General features: G+C 41.7%; 1 protein-coding gene across 1 annotated transcript in view; it reads right to left on the bottom strand.

Moving 5' to 3' along the window:
* SDR16C5 (short chain dehydrogenase/reductase family 16C member 5) overlaps nucleotides 1-19,451 on the bottom strand; it is a 177,636-nt gene extending 158,185 nt beyond the window's left edge. The window contains exons 1-2 of the mRNA XM_085605588.1: nucleotides 19,319-19,451; nucleotides 13,041-13,387 (exon numbers count right to left, since the gene is read on the bottom strand). Of these exons, the coding sequence (XP_085461714.1) occupies nucleotides 13,041-13,361 (321 nt within the window). The 5' untranslated portion in view covers nucleotides 13,362-13,387; nucleotides 19,319-19,451. The remainder of the gene's footprint in view (nucleotides 1-13,040; nucleotides 13,388-19,318) is intronic.
* Nucleotides 19,452-20,022: the final 571 nt, after the last annotated feature.

Below are 20,022 nucleotides of genomic sequence, written 5' to 3'. Positions count from 1 at the left end.
CGCTAAGCAACTAGAGAGCAGCACGCACAAAGCGCGGAAGGCCTCGGAGAGAGGAAACAGGAATGTCTTAATGGCTTTCCTAAAGTGAAGATAGTTGGTAAGTACACGGATGTGGGCCGGCAAAGAATTCCACAGAATGGCAGCTGTATTACGAAAAGAGCGCCCGCCTGAACGGACTCTTCTCACCCGGGGGATCACTACCAGGCATTGTCCCATGGATCGAAGTGATTGTGTAGGAATGTAAGGTAAAAGAAGATCAGACAGAATTTGTGGAGATGCCAGTTTCAAAATTTTAAAGGCAATACACCGTGCCTTAAACTCACTTTGCCTGGCCACAGTGGAGGCAACGGATAGCGCTGGTCACTGGGCAAGTTCTGCGCAAGCCCAGAAGAGATCTTGCGGCTGCATTCTGGACTCTCTGTAGCCTCTGTATTTCAGATTTGTTAGCTCCCAAATACAGCGAGCAAGCATAGTCGAGCCTAGACAAGATCAAGGCCTGAATAATGACCTGCCTGGTCGTAGCATCGAAGAAAGCCAGAATAGGTTTGAGCCCGCGCAACAAACTGAAACATGTTCCCGCCACCTTTTTTGTCTGAATCTGAAAATTAAGAGAGCTGTCCATCCACACCCCCAGGTTCCTCACTACAAGTCACCAAACATACTATTAAAACATGCCATGGCGTTAATCAGCAGCTAAAAGATTTGTAAATGCTCAAAATGCTCATGCATTAGGCCCACATCATTCTTGCATCAAACTGAATCCCTGTAAATGAATACACATTTGCCTCAGATACAACAGTACATTTAATATGTCATTTACTATGGGGGTTTTTTCTACCAATACTAAAATTTGTGTTTTTTGCTGATTAATTCTTAAATGGTGAGCATTTGAGTACTGAACCAAGTCAGTAAGCGATCGTTCCACTCTGGTTGCAGTCTAATTGCTATTTGATTAAGTACAACTTAGAAGGCAAAAACAATTTCGGCCATGACATATGGGGTAGGGTTGTGGGGAATGGTACCAATAGATTCCCTCAGAAGATAAGAGAACCGCTTTCTGTCTAGTTTCCAATTATGTCCATCACCTGGAACTGGGTTTTACCCTATATAAAGGGACAAAGTGAGACTTGTCCGAATAATGCTGTGGCATTCAATTTGGAAAAGATATACAGTGGATCTTAACCAGGCCATAATACAAAATGGTTTGTCATTAGACAATATGTCAAATCCACGTTGGAGTCGCTAGACATACCTGAACTGTATACCCGAGTTCTTGCCACAATTTCCCTAAAAAGCAATTTAAGGGATTATTGCTAGCCAAGGCAGCTAATGCAAGGGAAGAACCCATTGTGCAAAAACAGCTGTGAAATTTTACTATCAGATCCCCCCCTTAACAGAAGGTAAATATTCGTATTTGGAGAGCGTAAGAAAGTTAACAGCACAGGTTAGTCCTTTTAAGATTTCGCACTAATTTAATCCCTTTGATGCTTGTTTCCCAGCAAAAAAGTACACCCTAAGTGAGCGGACACCATGTCCATCTGACAAGTTATCAGTGCAATGTGATCTTCACCATTTTGTCTTCTGTAACTTTTATAAAAAAACAGAGATTTAGGTATCTTTTACCACTTTTAAGGTGGTACAAATTTAACCAATGTCTTGTTGCCTTGTTATTCTTGAAGAAGCTCCAAGATCCTTATGCCTGCCTCTGCGTAGCATCTTTTTTGTGGGCCTGTTTGCGCAGGAGACGTTTATTATAAGGGAGAAATGTGTAAACCTTAGACATTTACTCATCTAAGTTTTTAATGCCAATGTGGAAAATATTCATGTGCTTGGGATTCGCCACGGCAAATTAGATGTATAGGCAATTTTATTTTATAATGTAGTCATAACACTTTTAACTAATTTTTATCTATTTTATTAATTAACTTAGCTGGGAGGAAAAATATAGTCGCGTGACTGATTAATGCATTTATGGCATATAGCACCAAGATTAAATTGTGAATTTCAGTGCAATGTATAAATCAAAGTTCATTGCGAAGGGGCTTTTATGGGTCCTTTAAAGCGTCAATTTTGACTAATTTTTAAAAGAATGCTCATTCTCTTTTTATATGTAAACTTTTATGATCTATGCTCATTAATTAGATCGAATAAAGTTTATTGGTTTTGGGATTGAGCACTTCCTTTAGAACAGTCAAGTTCTAAAGGGAAATTGTGCACAGAAGTAGAAGTGGTATCAAATTGATGAAGAAAATAGAACTATTGATGGCACATATACACAAGCGTGCCTCCCACCAGAATTGGTGGCAACTAATTTCTTTGCTTTGTTAACGTGGTCCAGTTGTTTACACGAAGGTTATTTCATATGGCTACAAGTTGGATTGGATATTTACAATGTAGAACTATTGTCGACAACCCCGAGGAGTAACATGGTCTTCAAACAAATCCACAAATACACAGTGGAGTAGCATTACAACCCCATGAACAGAGTTGCTGGCTAGTAGAGTGTCACTTCACCAGGTATCGTGTACATTCCCTTGAGAAATCTTAGCTGCAGACGATGCAAAATTGCCTTGGAATCAAACCACATTATTTCATCAACATGGCTTTTTTTCTAAACGAGTTTCATCTTAATCTACAATAAAGTTTGATTGACTTGAATTAAATGCACACATGAAACGTACTACAAAAACGAATTATTAGTTTAGCGTAAACATTTTGCCTGCTAAAGCCTTCATTACCCCATCTGTATTTCTGCAACCTGAATAAATGCCTGATACAACAAGAGAAGGAATATTCAACAAGCATTGGCATAGCCAACAGGTCTCGCTTTTGGGACCTTATAAGTATTTAGTTATGCAGCACAATATCCTTGGTTCAACAACATAAACTGTTGCATGGCTAAACACTTATAAGGTCCCAAAGGCGAGACCTATTGGCTATGCCAATGCTTGTTGTATCTAGAGCCTGAATAGGCCAGACCGTTGAAAAGCATGCAGTGGTCATTTTCCATCAGTACTTGCCTTGTTCTGCAGAATATTCATTGAGATGGCCTAAAATGGTGCTGTTTGGCAAGATTGAGGTGGGAGGGGGATATGTACAGTAAGTTAGCGCTTAAAGGACAAGGAAGCACTTGAAACAAGTAGAATTCCTTACTGATACTGAAAGCCCCTGTCTGGTTTTTGCTGTGAGTATCCTGGGAGCAGACTGGAGCACTCGTCATTGTAGTCAGGCAGAGAGGCCCGGCTCCCCAGTGCTTGTCGGGCTTCCTGGGCTCACTGTAGACCCCCCACTCCTGACAATAGTAGAAGCCGTGAGAGAAAAGGGGCTGCACGGCTTGGGCCCCGGAATGCAGAGTATTGAGTAACCGGCCTCCTCGGTGTCCTGCTGAGCGCCAATTACACTGTCGGTTAGGGGCTTGCAAAATGAGAGCAAAGTAGAATAATTCTTTAGCGTGCTATCCGGGCGTGTGAGCAGAAGGACCCTTTGTGTGTCGGCGCCGCCGGCTGGGAAAGGGTTGTTGCTGTGTGAGTTTCTACTGTGTGTTGTGCTATCTGCGTTTGCACGCCGCACGTCTACAATTTGTATGGCTTCTGAACACTGTGCACATGTGTCTACCCTTGGGTGTTTGTGTGTGTGTCTGTGTGTGTGTCACTTCACTAGGATTAGTTCCAATTATTCACTGCAAATATAGGAGCATGAATTAATAACCTCTGTATGAAAGGTGTTTCATAAGCTATTGACTTACCAAGTAGGTAATCAGACCAACAAAAAATATTTCCCGTAAGGGTTTTCAGTCGCAGTTAAAAGACCACTCTTGAAAATCACCACAAGCATAAGAGACATCCCAGATGGAAAACTCAAAAGATTAGAAATCATCGAATAATCGCGTAAAATATTGCCCTGCAGGTGCAATCCAGACAAAAACGACCCAATGTGAAAAATCGCCTGTGCATTGCGGGGGCGCGAGTTATAGTTAGCTGAACTATAACTGGGAAATTTCTAGGGTTTTGTACGAGGGAAATGTCCAGCTAACTATAACGCACCTGAAACCTTTGGTTTTTTCAGTGTGTATATATATATGTGTGTGATCAAGCCTGCAGGACAGGCGAAACGCATTCTACCAGCTGACTAAATAAATGAAATTTAGCCAGAACACGGGGTCATCACTCATCGATCTCAAGGTGCATGTAAATATTATCGGACCTTGCTGTGGTGGTCCACGTTAGATGATGCACCCTCTGCTTTGGGAGAGGCGATGGCCGTTACCGGAGCACGGAGGAGAAAAAAGAAAAAAAATATATATATTTATTTGGGGGGGGAAAAGATTAAAGTTTGTTTTAACTCAGTTTTCTGAGCAGTGTTTTTCCTATTTTAACTGTGCATTGATTTTTTTTTGTCTTGTATCTTTTACTTATTAGTGCTTTCGCCATCATTAATTCAGTGTGCAAAATGTTACACCTCCTCTACTTTTTCTATTTAATCCAGGTGAACCTTCCATTATTTGGTCAAAATGGAAGAAAATGTTTCATTATTTCAGGATATGTGGTACTACATTATCAAGTAAAAGTAAATGGTCATTTTTGTGACATTGTTTAATGTAGTGAAGGACAAGAAGTATTTGAGGATTCACCAGATTTAGTTGATGATTCGGAACTCAATGAGTTTGAAAAAACAAGATCTTGAGTACCTTCCCACGGTCAGTACTATTCTCGAACGCTACCATTTTGGTATGAGGGAACAAATGTCCGGTCAAAGTGTGGAGGAGTATGTCACCAGCCTTAGTTAGCCCCCACATGTAATTTTGACTTAACCTTAGAGAAAAGGATTAGGGATCCATTCATGCTGAGGTACATGAAGTAGTGTCTATAGCTAAGCATGTGGAGCACACTTTAGCCTGTGTCGATGAGCTTGAGAAAGAAAGAAAACCAGTGTTAGTAAAATAGAAGTGAAGGAAGATGAAACCAAGAGTAAAGATGAAAGTAAAAGCAATGTGGTCCTAGTGCAGCAACCTAGATTTAAGGCAGGGTATGTTATAGGTGTGGAAATACTGACCATTTTGCTTCCTTCAGGAAATGTGATATGCAAAATTTGTAACAAAAAAGGACACTTTTCAGTGTTGTCGCTCTAACAAAACTTCCTCACATAAAGCAGTAAATCGTGTTGATGACTGCATACTATCTGTCTTCACGGGTGGTGGTGCTATCCGGGCGTGTGAGCAGAAGGACCCTTTGTGTGTCGGCGCCGCCGGCTGGGAAAGGGTTGTTGCTGTGTGAGTTTCTACTGTGTGTTGTGCTATCTGCGTTTGCACGCCGCACGTCTACAATTTGTATGGCTTCCGAACACTGTGCACATGTGTCTACCCTTGGGTGTTTGTGTGTGTGTCTGTGTGTGTGTCACTTCACTAGGATTAGTTCCAATTATTCACTGCAAATATAGGAGCATGAATTAATAACCTCTGTATGAAAGGTGTTTCATAAGCTATTGACTTACCAAGTAGGTAATCAGACCAACAAAAAATATTTCCCGTAAGGGTTTTCAGTCGCAGTTAAAAGACCACTCTTGAAAATCACCACAAGCATAAGAGACATCCCAGATGGAAAACTCAAAAGATTAGAAATCATCGAATAATCGCGTAAAATATTGCCCTGCAGGTGCAATCCAGACAAAAACGACCCAATGTGAAAAATCGCCTGTGCATTGCGGGGGCGCGAGTTATAGTTAGCTGAACTATAACTGGGAAATTTCTAGGGTTTTGTACGAGGGAAATGTCCAGCTAACTATAACGCACCTGAAACCTTTGGTTTTTTCAGTGTGTATATATATATGTGTGTGATCAAGCCTGCAGGACAGGCGAAACGCATTCTACCAGCTGACTAAATAAATGAAATTTAGCCAGAACACGGGGTCATCACTCATCGATCTCAAGGTGCATGTAAATATTATCGGACCTTGCTGTGGTGGTCCACGTTAGATGATGCACCCTCTGCTTTGGGAGAGGCGATGGCCGTTACCGGAGCACGGAGGAGAAAAAAGAAAAAAAATATATATATTTATTTGGGGGGGGAAAAGATTAAAGTTTGTTTTAACTCAGTTTTCTGAGCAGTGTTTTTCCTATTTTAACTGTGCATTGATTTTTTTTTGTCTTGTATCTTTTACTTATTAGTGCTTTCGCCATCATTAATTCAGTGTGCAAAATGTTACACCTCCTCTACTTTTTCTATTTAATCCAGGTGAACCTTCCATTATTTGGTCAAAATGGAAGAAAATGTTTCATTATTTCAGGATATGTGGTACTACATTATCAAGTAAAAGTAAATGGTCATTTTTGTGACATTGTTTAATGTAGTGAAGGACAAGAAGTATTTGAGGATTCACCAGATTTAGTTGATGATTCGGAACTCAATGAGTTTGAAAAAACAAGATCTTGAGTACCTTCCCACGGTCAGTACTATTCTCGAACGCTACCATTTTGGTATGAGGGAACAAATGTCCGGTCAAAGTGTGGAGGAGTATGTCACCAGCCTTAGTTAGCCCCCACATGTAATTTTGACTTAACCTTAGAGAAAAGGATTAGGGATCCATTCATGCTGAGGTACATGAAGTAGTGTCTATAGCTAAGCATGTGGAGCACACTTTAGCCTGTGTCGATGAGCTTGAGAAAGAAAGAAAACCAGTGTTAGTAAAATAGAAGTGAAGGAAGATGAAACCAAGAGTAAAGATGAAAGTAAAAGCAATGTGGTCCTAGTGCAGCAACCTAGATTTAAGGCAGGGTATGTTATAGGTGTGGAAATACTGACCATTTTGCTTCCTTCAGGAAATGTGATATGCAAAATTTGTAACAAAAAAGGACACTTTTCAGTGTTGTCGCTCTAACAAAACTTCCTCACATAAAGCAGTAAATCGTGTTGATGACTGCATACTATCTGTCTTCACGGGTGGTGGTCCTAAGAAACATACCAACGACTGGGTGAAGATTGAAAATGTTAACGTTGAAGGATTGGTTGACTCTGGAGCTTGGCTCATCTTAATTCCAAACAATGTATTTGACAAAGAATTAGCTAGCAAAATTGTTCTCAAAGATCCAAATGATGTGCCAGGAGCATATGGGGGGACAAACCATTGACCTGAGGGGTTATTTTGAAGCGGAGCCAGGTTTCGTACCAATACTATAAAGGGAAAAATTAATGTTCCCTTTTAAGGTGGGAGTGTTTTAAGTTGACCTCATCAAAGAGAGTTAGGGATTATTCTTGATCCCAATTCCTCCAGCAAATCTGCTTAATGATATTTCACACTTTTGGGTAAGTAGAATGGCAGGTCCCAAAGTGCTAGTAGTGTAATAACTTTACTACTATTCAACTTCTGTCTGATGTATATCGTGTTTGAGTGTGCTCGGATGGCATGGATGTGGTGTAATCATTTTGTAGATGTCAACTGAAAGCTTGGTGCTGTGTGGTCTACAAGTGCTGAGTGCTGTTGTATGTGATTCTTGTTGTCAGAAGTGTTGCTGTGTAGGCTGTTGGGTCTAGGGTTCTGATGGACTACTAGGGCTAGGGTTTTCTATTGGACTAGGGGATTAGTGTTTTGATTGGATGCAAATGCTAGGACTGTGAATGGTTAATAGGACCAGGTCCCCCATAGGCTCTAGGGTTTAGGGTTAAGGTTGTGGGCTATGGTTCCATTGGCCAATAGAGCAGTTTTCAGCATGGGGCTCAGGGCGTCTCAGCCCGGGCAACAAGGCTAAGGGCGGAGATGACCGGGGCAGTTTCCTGCTTGGGCTGAGTGGAGAGGACAAGGGAAGTTGCCTGTTTGGGCTGGGCGGAGAGGACCAGGGCAGTTGCCCGTTTGGGTCGGTCCTAGGGCCAGAGATGCTGTCAATTTTCACTTATGAGCTACCACCTTAAGCCCTCCACATCCACCAATATCCAAACACAATATCAGCAAAGGCATTCTACTCATACAGATTTTAATGTGTATTGAACCACTACAAAACCCACCAAACCACACCTAGACAGATTTCTACCCCAACTACAACACTATGGCACCTGCATTCTCACACAAAACACAACTATACCACCAACACAAAGCCACATTATACATAACTCTAATGCATCCAGACACATACTCCCTATTCAAACAAAACACCAGCTCTATCCTCTACTTGCTCCCAACAGACCCCCTTTTATCATGACAAAACCTATACTCAGCCTTTCATCACAATATCCACCAACACCCCCTCCTTTTTTTGATCAATTACACACAACCATACAATCCTTACACGCCACTCCACCAGAAACATTACCTATTACAGTGATCATATGTAACACAAACACTCATAACTCTTGTCCATCCCCTCTTACACACCACATACTCTTCTCCAAAACACATCATCACCCCTGTACTATTCAACTACTACTCACCAGCAGTACTGCACATGCAATCATTCACAGAAAACCACTACATCAATATCGCCTATCACTACTCAACAAAACCAAAACACACATCTCAAAATATTATATTCCTTACACATATATTCCCTTACCATGTAATCATGTATCTATATATTATTTTAGTTCTATTGTATAAGAAATAAAATATTACTCTTGCGAAAGCTTTACTCTGTCCTACCATCCCCCAACATCTCTATCAATTTATCCTCTACCTTCACTCTCTCTCTTTCTCTCATTCCAAACCCTTTCTACTACTATGATCTAAAAGAAATAACCTTCTTAGACTCCTCCCTCCTCTACACCTCCTGGCTCACCCCAAACACCAGTTTACTACTATGATCTCCCAAACAACCCTACTATTCTCCCTCATGTTATCTCTTCTTTGACTCATCCTGAACCTCATTTTTCTACTGATTCTTTCTCCCTAATCCCTTTCTACAGGCTCTTCCCTCCTCAATACCTCCTTTACTCACCCCGGACCTCAACCTAATACTATGATCTCCCAATAAACACTTCTGGTTCTCTTCCCTTATATATCCTTCAATTACTCTATTCAATCCAACTATCAGACTCCCATGTCCTCCGCTCAAATTAACACATACCTCCATATACTAATACTATGCTCATTATTCCCTATACTAATCCACCACTAATCCTTTTGGGTTCCAGAGTAGCATGCTACTCACCGAAAAGCACTTCAATGCCTCATCAGGGGTAGTAAGCGCTACATAAATACAATTACAATTTCTGTAATGTTGAAGGAGGAAACCATCAAGGGTTTATAGTTGAATGGTGTGCAAAAACTAGTGTTCCGGAGTTGTGAGGACAATTTGAGGTTTAGTGAAACTTTTCCTGAAGTGCTCAGTGATGAAATGGGATGCCTTAAAAGTTATGTTCATCAAATGAAACTTAAGAAAGGTGCCAAACATGTGGTTGGTAAAGTGCACCCAATCCCCGTCTCTATGAGGGAATCAATGAGGTCTGAGATTAAGCTGTTGTGTAAAGAGGGAGTGAACTTACCTGTTGAGAGTGGGTTGCTCCAATTGTCGTCACACGCAAACATTCTGGTGAGATAGGTTTGTGTGGGGACTTGAGGGGCTCTCAATAGGTGTTAGAAGTGATCACTTTACTCTTCCCAACATAACTGAGATGTGACCTTGTTACAGGGGGCTAAGTTCTTTACCACCTTAGACTAAACTGCAGCATACCATTAAATCCGTCTGCACCAAGACTCAAAGGATTACACCACATTCGTAGCATTCTTTAGCACACATCATTTTGTGAGAATGCCTTTTGGGTTGGTGTCAGCAGCAGCAGTATTCCAACTGATTATGTACAAACTGTTTGGAGGGGTGGTTGGAGGAAAGTGTTTTCAAGACGACATACTCCTTATGGGAACACTGAGGAGGTACATGATGGTAGAGTCAGGGAGGCGTTGGAGTGTTGAGGGCGAACGGTCTCACATTGAAACTCTCAAAATGTACTTTTAAGAAAAAAAGAAAATGAGTATCTTGGACACCAAGTCAATGCCGAAGAACTATCCCAACAACAAGATTTAGTGGATAACATACTTCTATTACGCAGTCCTGAGAAGATAGATGATGTGCACAGAATATCGAGAGGGATTTCTGACCATCAAGGAGCAGTTAACCAAAGCGGGTGGCCATCAGAATTTTGATCCTTCTGAGCCCTGTATCATCATGACTGATGCCAGTATGAAAGGGCTGGGTGCTGTGCTGATGCAGAGCAGTGAAAAGGAACGTTAACTAAGGCCTATTTCATTCATTTCTAGGTCTGTGCATGGAGCAGAAGAAAGGTATTCCACTATTGAGAAGGAAGCGATGAGTGTTTTTTGGTCTGTCAGAAAGTTTAAAAGATGTCTATGGGGGAAACGGAGTTTGCTTTCCATACTGATCACAAACTGTTGGTGGAGGTTTCTACCAAGAAAGGTTTGGACATAATTTCCCTGAGGATCGCAAGTGGGTTGTGGGTCTTTAATGGTACAATTACGGTGGGCATTATGTTGCTGGGCCACAGAACAAAGTGGCTGGCTGCTTATCGAGGCTTAGTACAGTAGTGGAAGAAGGATGTTAAGAAGATGAAGATAAAGTAAAAGTCTGTAGTGTAACAGGTGGGTGCGTGTGTGTGTCAGGAAGAGTGGATTGAAGCAGTTACAGGTTATACTGTTCTTCAGCGTGTTAAAGGAGCTCTGTGAGAGGGTTGGAGTGACAAGGTGAAGAAAGATTCCAAATTGGGTAATTTCTGAAAAATAAAAACAAGTTCTCAGTTGATGATGGGTATTCTTGCGACGTTTAGGGCTGGTTATTCCCATGGTTGTGAGAGAGAGAATTGTACATTTGGGACATCAAGGCATGAGCAAAATTAAAGAAAGGATTTGCCTCAACTATTGGTGGCCAGGGATAGATCTCATGATGGAGAGGATGATCAGAGAGTGTCTCGAATGTCGCAACAGCGATAACGTCTACAAAGTTAGGAACACTCCCATGTGTTCTAGAGACTGTCCGATAAAAACCATGGGAGGTTGTAACAATTGACATTGTGGGACTATTACATGGCAGAGGAGGAGTTCACTATTTGTTAGTATTAATTGATCAATTCTATAGATAGGCTGAAATAGGTATTGTTAGCAGCATTAAGACTGGAAAGGTGGTTCAGTTCCAGAGTGATATTTTTAGCCGCGAAGGTCTTCCCAATTGTGTTTTGACAGACAATGGGCCACAGTTTGTGTCTGCAGAGATGGAGAAATGTCTATGCGAAAGGGGAATCAAGCACAAGAAATGCTCATTATACCACACAGAGGGTAATAACACTGTGGAGAAATTCAACAGGAGTATCAAGGAATGTATACAGTTGGAGATGTGTGCTGGAAGAAACTGGAAGGAAGGTCTCAGGAGTTTCCTACCGGCTCATAGATTTTCTCTGCATACCACTACAGGAGAAGTTCCCTTTGAGGTGTTTAGGGAAAGAAGAGCAAACACTTCCTTGTCGCCTGGATGGTTGAAGTGGGGTAAGGATGCTGATAAAAGGTGGTAGGCGATATAGAGTGTTTGTGTTGAAAAGCGCAAAGTGTGTTATGATGTCTTTAAAGGTGTCAAACTGGTAGAACTATCAGTGGGTGAGAAGGTGCCAATAAAAAATCGTTGTCGAAGAGTGATTCCAGGTTCATGGGTCCGTTCAGATTCATAAAACGTTTCCACAGTGCAGTTAAGGTGGAAGATGGAAGGGTTTGCTATCTTAACAGGATAGTGAGGTTCAAAAGTGAAGAAAAGTTTAAGTTCTAGTACTGTTGCATTTTTTTCAGTTTCAATAATTTAATTGTTAAGGGTGAAGATGTGTAGTAATTCAAATGTATCTTATTTTAGGTTTTACGTGTGTGCGCGCGCTTATAAATTGGAGAACCCTTGTATGACATGATTCTAGGCTTCTGTCAACTGGAACATCTTGGTCAGTTGCCACTAGATGTGGTGCTCTTAATAAAGGGCCTGATTTTGGATAATCTTCTGTGTGGATTTCACATTATTACAGAAGGGAGCTACGTGGGTAGGAGCATGGTTTATTTTTCATATTTCATGAAGGCAACGGAATTTAAAAAACCTGCTGTGCATGATCCAGCTTAAAAAACAGAGAACTACAAGCAGGCATTTATAAAAACATAGCTGACATGGAACTAGAACACACTGAAACATTTAGTAATCTGCAGCAGTCCGGGAGCAGATTTATGCGTCTCCAGGAAAAGACGTCTCCTTGCTAATTACTTTAAGTAAACCGTCTACATCATACACAGGCAGGGTGAGTGAGTGCAGCAGCCTGCCCTCATCCACCGCCACAAATAGTACCTTTGTGTGCCACGGCCTTGGGTTTCATACATGATGAGGTATGCAGAAGATAAGAGAAAACCAACCCAATAAAGTATACTCTTTCGTAAAGCCTGGCAAACATATATGTTACTGTGCTTCTGCAGACAAGCTGGGAGAAGCGGGATGCAACATGGAGTGGGCAGGGATGTTAGAGGTACAGCAACATATGGGGGAGAGAGCGCAAGAAAACACAGGCACTTCCAGGGGGTGTTCAAAGAAAAAGACAAAACAGCTCCCTGATCTGAGAAGTGGAAGGGTGCAAGTCATCCCAGTCAAAAGGGTGCTAAGACGCTGTGCTCCAGTAAAGGGACAGACACAACCCATTAAATAAGAAGCTAACAAATTAGAATGACAAGAAAGGCAACAAATGCTAAGCACACACAGCCCAGTATAAGTACTAGTATTGTACACAATAACAAAAGGCAACCAAAAGCTGCCTGTAAGTGAGATCTAAAAAGACAGTTTACTGTGATCATTTTAAATTATCCATATTCTATAGTAGGTCTCATCAGTAAACTGGGACATGTTTAAAATAGATCTTAGCAGTCAAAACAAGGAAGGTAAAGAACATGAAAGGATGTAGGAGTTCAATACTCGTTAAAAATTGAAAATTAAGAGTCTCTGAATGATAAAGAGGATAATGAAACGTGCTTTCATTTACACTAAACATTGCTTAGGATGATCCCTACTGGCATATCTAAAACCTCATATTTACCTGTGCAGCCACCTTGTAGACGTCTTGCCTGTTGCTGCAGTCACAGATGTAATCATGCACCCTTTTGGCTCCATGTTCTTTGACCAGTCTGCGTGTCTCTTTGTTGCCCTCCTGATTGATGTCCCAGAGGACTAGGGTGGCTTCAAGATGTGCAAATTCTAAAGCCATCAATCTCCCTATCCCACTTCCTGCTCCAGTTATAAGAACAATTTCCCCAGCAACATTCTTTCTTCTGGAAGGCAGAAGCCACAAAAACAAAGGTTCAAATGTGTAGTATATAGAGAGCACCAGGACTTTCAGCGTTTCTAGAAAGAAATTCATCTCCAATGCCGTCTGTGGGCCAACGTCTGCAGAAAAAAAAGATGGCAAAACAAAGTATTATGGAACCTTGAATTACTTTAGTAATAATTGATGCAGTCATGCAAATGTACTGAAAGTGTCCCACGACTGGCCTCTTGTCTAATGACAGTCAAGATCCCTTCAAGCAGTTTTCATAAGTTTCTAAACTAACACAGAGGCCAATGTAATACCTCCTTTGAAAACCACCTACATCTATCACTAAACTAATCTAATTCCATAGAACAGGCGACACTGAATTTAACTAACTGACAAGAAAAAAAATACAGAATTACATTTGGAAATCTGATCAATACCATTCTAGTTGGCACTAAACTATGGAACTTTAACGCTTGGCCATCAGTTGACCAATAAAATCTCTCAAAAATATTAAGCTATTGTAACACCTTCCAACCTGATACAATACTTTAATGTCTGGTCAAATCTCACAGAATCGCTAAGGCATTCACCCCATCATACAATCTAACAAACCGTAACTAGAGGCGGGCGAGACAACAAATTAACAGAGAGAGCCAACCCAAGAGTCTGGCCCGGATGTTAATGAGTCCATGCACAAACTGAGTGCTGAAAATGTTTGCTATATAAATCAAACAACATGTAAACCATTAAAGATCAATTCAAAATTAAAAAAAAAGTGTCTTTTTTTAACACACAAAAGCTTTGACTTTAATAGGTCACATTATAGCACTGAACTTCAAAGTGATAATTTTAAAACATATACCTTAAGTGAACTATGAAGCAAGACAGTTGTCATGCAAACCCTTTAAGAGGCCCAGGTTAATTTACAGCAACATTATAGTCTATTAAAGCAAACTTATAGGTTTTTTGTACAGCTGTTACTCTACACTCACATGCTTGAAAGTGCTTTCATACCAGATAACGAAGTAATACAGTGTTGGTGAAATAAATTATTTGCCTAAGATCACACAATTTTGGTGAGGAAGCCACGATATATCCAGGTTTTATGGTTTTACTTTGTACAAATCAGCCAAGAAACTAGGTATCTATTTGTCTTTCTTTATGTTAAGTTTTAAACTACTGTGCATTTTTCTACAGTTTTTATGTAAAGCAAACTCGATCCGAAGGTAGTTTAGCGGCTCTATTATGAGCACTAATTACATTACACAAAATCACCAATCATTGTTTAGCGGCATGGGGAGATTAAGGGTCTGCTTTGGAGTTCAGCAGTCTTATCGCTGTGGCAGCAGTCCCAAGACGACCACCGGCTATTATTAGGATGTCATCACTAGTCCCGGGGCGGTGTTTCTGATGGCGGTGAATGTTTTTTCATGTGTTGATGCATGTGTGTATATTTTGACTGCACAAGTGTTGAATATACACATATGCATGACAAGTGAAAAGATACCAACTACTAGTACTTTGCCATTGATGGAGTCTGGACCGTACGTACCCAGACCAGTCAATGGGTAAGTAATGTAAAACTGACTTTGTTATGCCTAGCAATGCTTGTTTAGGTGGAGTGAATGTTCTCTATTGTTGTCATAGTATTCTGATGTCAGGGGGTTCTGTAAAAGGACAGTTGGGACCTCGAAGGCACTGGGTGCGAGGAGCGGTGGCTCGTTGAACCTACAATAAAGCTTGTATCTTTTTAACAAGTCTTTGGACAATCCTAATATTCTAATAGGGTACAACATATTTTTGGCGACGAGCGGGCGAGCCATCGCAAAGGAGAAGCAAAAGTGAAGTATTTCACGGATTCGGTGTTGTGACACACGATAAACAGCGTTTGGGGAAGAGGTAACGACTTGCTGCAGTGCTGCGGTGTCACAGGTCGAATCGAGTCAGAATTGTGCATCCGAAGTGCAGTCGTGAAAAAGAAACGCTTTGGAAGGGTCGTGAAGTCCGACGAGAAACTGCACTGTTCTTAAGGCTTTGAGGAGTTGTAACACTTCGTGGGACATTTGTGCGGAAAGCGAGGACAACCGATGTGGTAGCTCCTGTTCTGGCTGTTTGAAGCAAAGAAACAGTAAGGAGTACCTGTTCGTGAGGAGTTGACGCAGATCGGGCAGTCCGGGAGCTGTTGCGGTGTCAGAGGTTGTTTCCCCGGCGAGCGCAGAGGAGGAGTGATGACGTACTAGAATTGTGCGTAACGTATTGGTGGAAGCTTGGTGGGGCAACAGCCTATCACGTGTGAAGACGTCTCTGCAGCGGCGCAGCGGAAGCTTGGTGGGGCAACAGCCTATCACGTGTGAAGACGTCTCTGTTATGCCTCTACTTCAACCTATTGATTATCCCATGAGACCGTGGTCGAAAGTGGGTACAGATCTAGTTGGTCCTTTCAACTTTCTTCCGTACAATCTTCGTTTTGCTTTTGTGTTAATGGATTTCCATAGTAAATGGCCAGAGGTAAAGTTTTGTGCTGCACCCACTGCTAACAATGCTATTTTGTTCCTCAAAGAAATATTCATGAGAGAAGGTTTTCCGGAAGTCATTGTGTCTGACAATGGTGTGCAATTTGTAAGTCAGGACATGGAAGATTTCCTGAAGGAGTCGGGAGTGAAACATTTAAAGAGTTCAGTTGGGCATCCACAAATCAATGGATTGGTGGAGAGAATGAACAGGGTTGTGGGGGTTTGTATCAAATGGGCTAAACAAAATTGTCTTGATATTGAAGGTGCGGTTAGATCTATGTTGTGGTTCTATCGCACGACACCTCATTCTCTTACTAAAATTGCTCCTTTTGTATCTTTAAAAGGGAGAATTCCTACTTCTGTGTTGTATCCTGCTTGGTTGTTGAGGACTGTGGCTAACAAGGTGTCGTCTAACATTGATAAGGATGCCTTGGAGTCACGAGTGAAGGATGCTCAGAAGAAGATGGCTGACAGATATAATAAAAAAAATTCTGTCAAATTGGTTGGGCTTAGTCCTGGGGATCTGGTTCGTATTAAAAGCACGAGGTTTTTCAGTAAAGGCGGAAAGAATTTTGGTGAACCTGTTTGTGTGGAAAGAGTGTGTGGAGGTGCAGTTATGGTCAAAGGGGGTCACTGGTGGAACTTGAGCAAGATTGTCAAGGTTCAATCCGCAGGTGAGGCATCTCCTTCAATAGACGTTAGTTCTAGAAAGTTGGTGGATACTGGTTCCTATGGGTTGTCTACCGTGCCACGGAGTGATTCTGGTGAAAGCAATATGTTTTGTTATAGGCCAAGAAGGTCCACACGTGTTAAGCAACTGCCGTGGAAACTGCGGTGATGGGAACAATTTGAAGTGTAATGGTTATCTGTTCATTTGTACAGAATTACTGTTGCTTCTTGAACTTTTATAATGGTGAATTGTTTTTTTGTTTTTCATGTTATTTCTGAAGTATTTTGTAGGTTTTATCATGCTTTGGATATGTTAAAATGTATTTATGTGTTATTTTTATTTGCTTAGGAACCTAAGTTTTGTTTCTTGTTTATTTCAAAAAGAGGTAATATGTTATGCCTAGCAATGCTTGTTTAGGTGGAGTGAATGTTCTCTATTGTTGTCATAGTATTCTGATGTCAGGGGGTTCTGTAAAAGGACAGTTGGGACCTCGAAGGCACTGGGTGCGAGGAGCGGTGGCTCGTTGAACCTACAATAAAGCTTGTATCTTTTTAACAAGTCTTTGGACAATCCTAATATTCTAATAGGGTACAACAGACTTACCTGGATTCTGGCACCAACAGGGTTGTTTTCTTTAGGGACAAGATGCTGCTGTGAAGGAGGGACCTGGAGGAAGGGATCCTTGTGGGAGACTGAAGGTAAGAAAAGGAAATGGGTGAGAATGCACCTCAATTCCTTCGATTCGGCCTACTCAAAGCAAGTGGTCTACCTGCCACGGTTGGCTCCTCAGAAAGCCAACTTGTATTTCGGACGGCAGGGAACTTCTCTGTACCACCCTCTGAAAGCTGCATTTCCCCTACCGACATTGCAGTGGTCTGATAATTGCTGGCGGTGTTGGCGTGCTCAGGCGGTCATTCGTTCTGCAAACTGACAACATCATAATACTGCAGGTAGACCGCCTAGTCAGCGAGGGTGAAGCCAACTCTACGGCAGTCCCAAGACTGCTAAAATTGTAATCAGGCCATAAGTAATTTGCCTAGAATCACTGGATGATGAGCCGATGCAGAGACTCCAACCTGGGGGCATATTAACAAGGAAAATTAACGCTAAGGGTGCTTAGTGTTAATTTTTTTAATGCCCGCTATCACTGGATAATATCGCCTGGTATAGCGATATTAACGCTAACCGCCTAGGCGATAAAAAATCCAGCAATAGCGGCATTTTGGGAGGTTATCGCTGGTAATGCAGCGATAAAACTACAAGGATAGGGATATCCTTGTTGATAGCCCATGGTGGACTTAGCCATGTAATCCACCTCCCATTGGATTACATGGCTAAATCTGAAAATTAGCAGACGTAAAAAAGCAGCGTTAACCAGGGTTAGCGTGAAGCTTGATAAAAGGAAAAATGTCGCTTAGCGACATTTCTCCTATTATTTTGCTCTGGAACGCCCACTTTGCATCTCATTAGAGATGCAAAGGGAAGCGTAGTGAAAAGGGGTGCTAACATGCGATTTTGCATGTTAGCACCCTGTTGTTGATAGGGCGATATTTTTTATCTCCGCTTCTTGGCATTTAAAGCCAAAAAAGCGGAGATAAAGCCCTTGTTAATATGCCCCTTGGTTCGTCAGGTCCAAAAGTCGCAGCTCTGGCTGTAACGCCACATCCAGGATATATGGAGGGAGGGTCAAGGGAGTCAAGCTGAAGCCACATGAAAGCTCAGCTCGTTATAAACTCGAGGTTCCAACAGGACCTTGAGCACAGCCAGAGCCAGGCATCAGGCTCGAGCTTTCAGTGGCTTGCTCATCTCGAACAGTAAATGTGATTGTTTTAAATAAAAATACTCATAAAATATGATTAGAAATTACAACCACTTTGAGAACTCCCTGACCCGATCCCTCTGTGGTCTGTCCCAAAAAATCCATAATACAGCCATTCTAGATGTAGCACGCGCACGCACAGTCAACACATACCAAGTGAAAAAAAGTAAGAAGACTTAGCGAAAAAAAATCGTGGGTGATTAATTTCTCCTTTAACTTGGTCTGAAGAGAAAGGCTAAAATGAAAAGCAACATCCTCCTTTCAGATGAAAAATATCGTAAATCTCCAAACTAAGGGGCATATTATCAAGAAACAGTTAAAATTATCGCCGCTTTAGCGGCAGAAAACTGCCGCTAAAGCGGCGATAATGGGCTTGATAATATGCCCTTGAGAATTCCCATAGAAGCCCATGTTTGTGACATTATGGGCTTCTATTGGAATTCTCAAGTGCATATTATCAAGCCCATTATCGCCGCTTTAGCGGCAGTTTTCTGCCGCTAATCCGGCGATAATTTTAACTCCATGCTTGATAATATGCCCCCAAATAGGAAATGTTGGCAAGTTTACTTTTTTTCCACAGATCACAAGACGATGCTTCATGCCTGCTAGACACTAAATGATAGCAAACAAAAATAAACGCTGCAAGCGTGCCCCTGTTTATTTATAAAAAAAATGTTAAGCGTTTTAGATATAAAAATTACAATTCAGTGCAGCAGGTATAAAAGACACCAGTCCCTCAAGTCTAATTAGTGCCCATGGGGCAAGTACATTGTTTTACTCTGTAAATCAAGGTTTGACCAGTGGCGTCTGTTTAATCAATTAAGTAACCATAAACTACGGTGCTATTTAAGTTAGGGTTTTTTGCAGACCGGCGGCGCGTGGCACGGCAGTATAATATATATTTAGATACATCAGCAAAGTTTAACTTGTACCAAGAGCTGGCTTTTAACTATAGCTGTAAAGGTTACGTCTGCAGAATGCCTGTAAGACCTGAGCATTGAGGCTCTAACTACAATGCATGAAGAGACAGAAAGAAAGCTGGAGGCGTTCAGTTTCTTACCAACGATGAGAGATTGAAAATGCTGGGCAGGAGCAGGAAAGCGCAGCCTGTCATGTGGCGGTGTCACTGGAGACTGGGCGCCAGAACGGAGGACCAGACCAAAGTGCAAAGAGGAAAGAGACGTCACCACCAGCTGACCTCATTCGCCAGGAGAGCGCTGCATGGCGCATGCGCTTCAGTGAGAGAAGACTGGGAAGCCCTTCTTTCATTTCCGTCATTTCGTCTTCTGACTTTCACTTCGGTATTCTCGTAATTGTTTATTGTTTAGACTTCCTTTAAGCGCCCATTGCTCAGCAGCTGCTAGAAAGTACATTGCGCAGGTTTAGCTTGGTGTTAAAGATAGCGCATGGGACGGTAATATCCAGGGACGTGCTTTACAGTCCAACATTAATGCAGTCTCTCAAATTTTAAAGGAAAATCACACATTTTTTTAAAGTGTAATTATAGTTGTATTTATATACCTCTTACCAGAGACGCAACTAGACCCGAACTTTGAGGGGGGCTAACACTTCCAGCCAGGTCTGGCCCTAGCACTGGTCGCACAGGGTGCAAGTCTTTTTTGGCGGCCCCTCCCCCATTTCCTCATTACCACTCACCATCAATGCACCCCATCTCTCTATGGCACCTTTCAGACAAACATTTAATTTTTTATTAGCGCTACTCATAGTTTACTCACACTCAGTTCTATGATCTATATGTAAGGC

Source organism: Triturus cristatus, chromosome 5_1 (genome assembly GCF_964204655.1).
Source record: "Triturus cristatus chromosome 5_1, aTriCri1.1, whole genome shotgun sequence".
Taxonomy (NCBI): Eukaryota; Metazoa; Chordata; class Amphibia; order Caudata; family Salamandridae; genus Triturus; species Triturus cristatus.
Note: the sequence above shows the minus strand (reverse complement) of the source record. Positions and strands in the feature narration are given on the sequence as shown.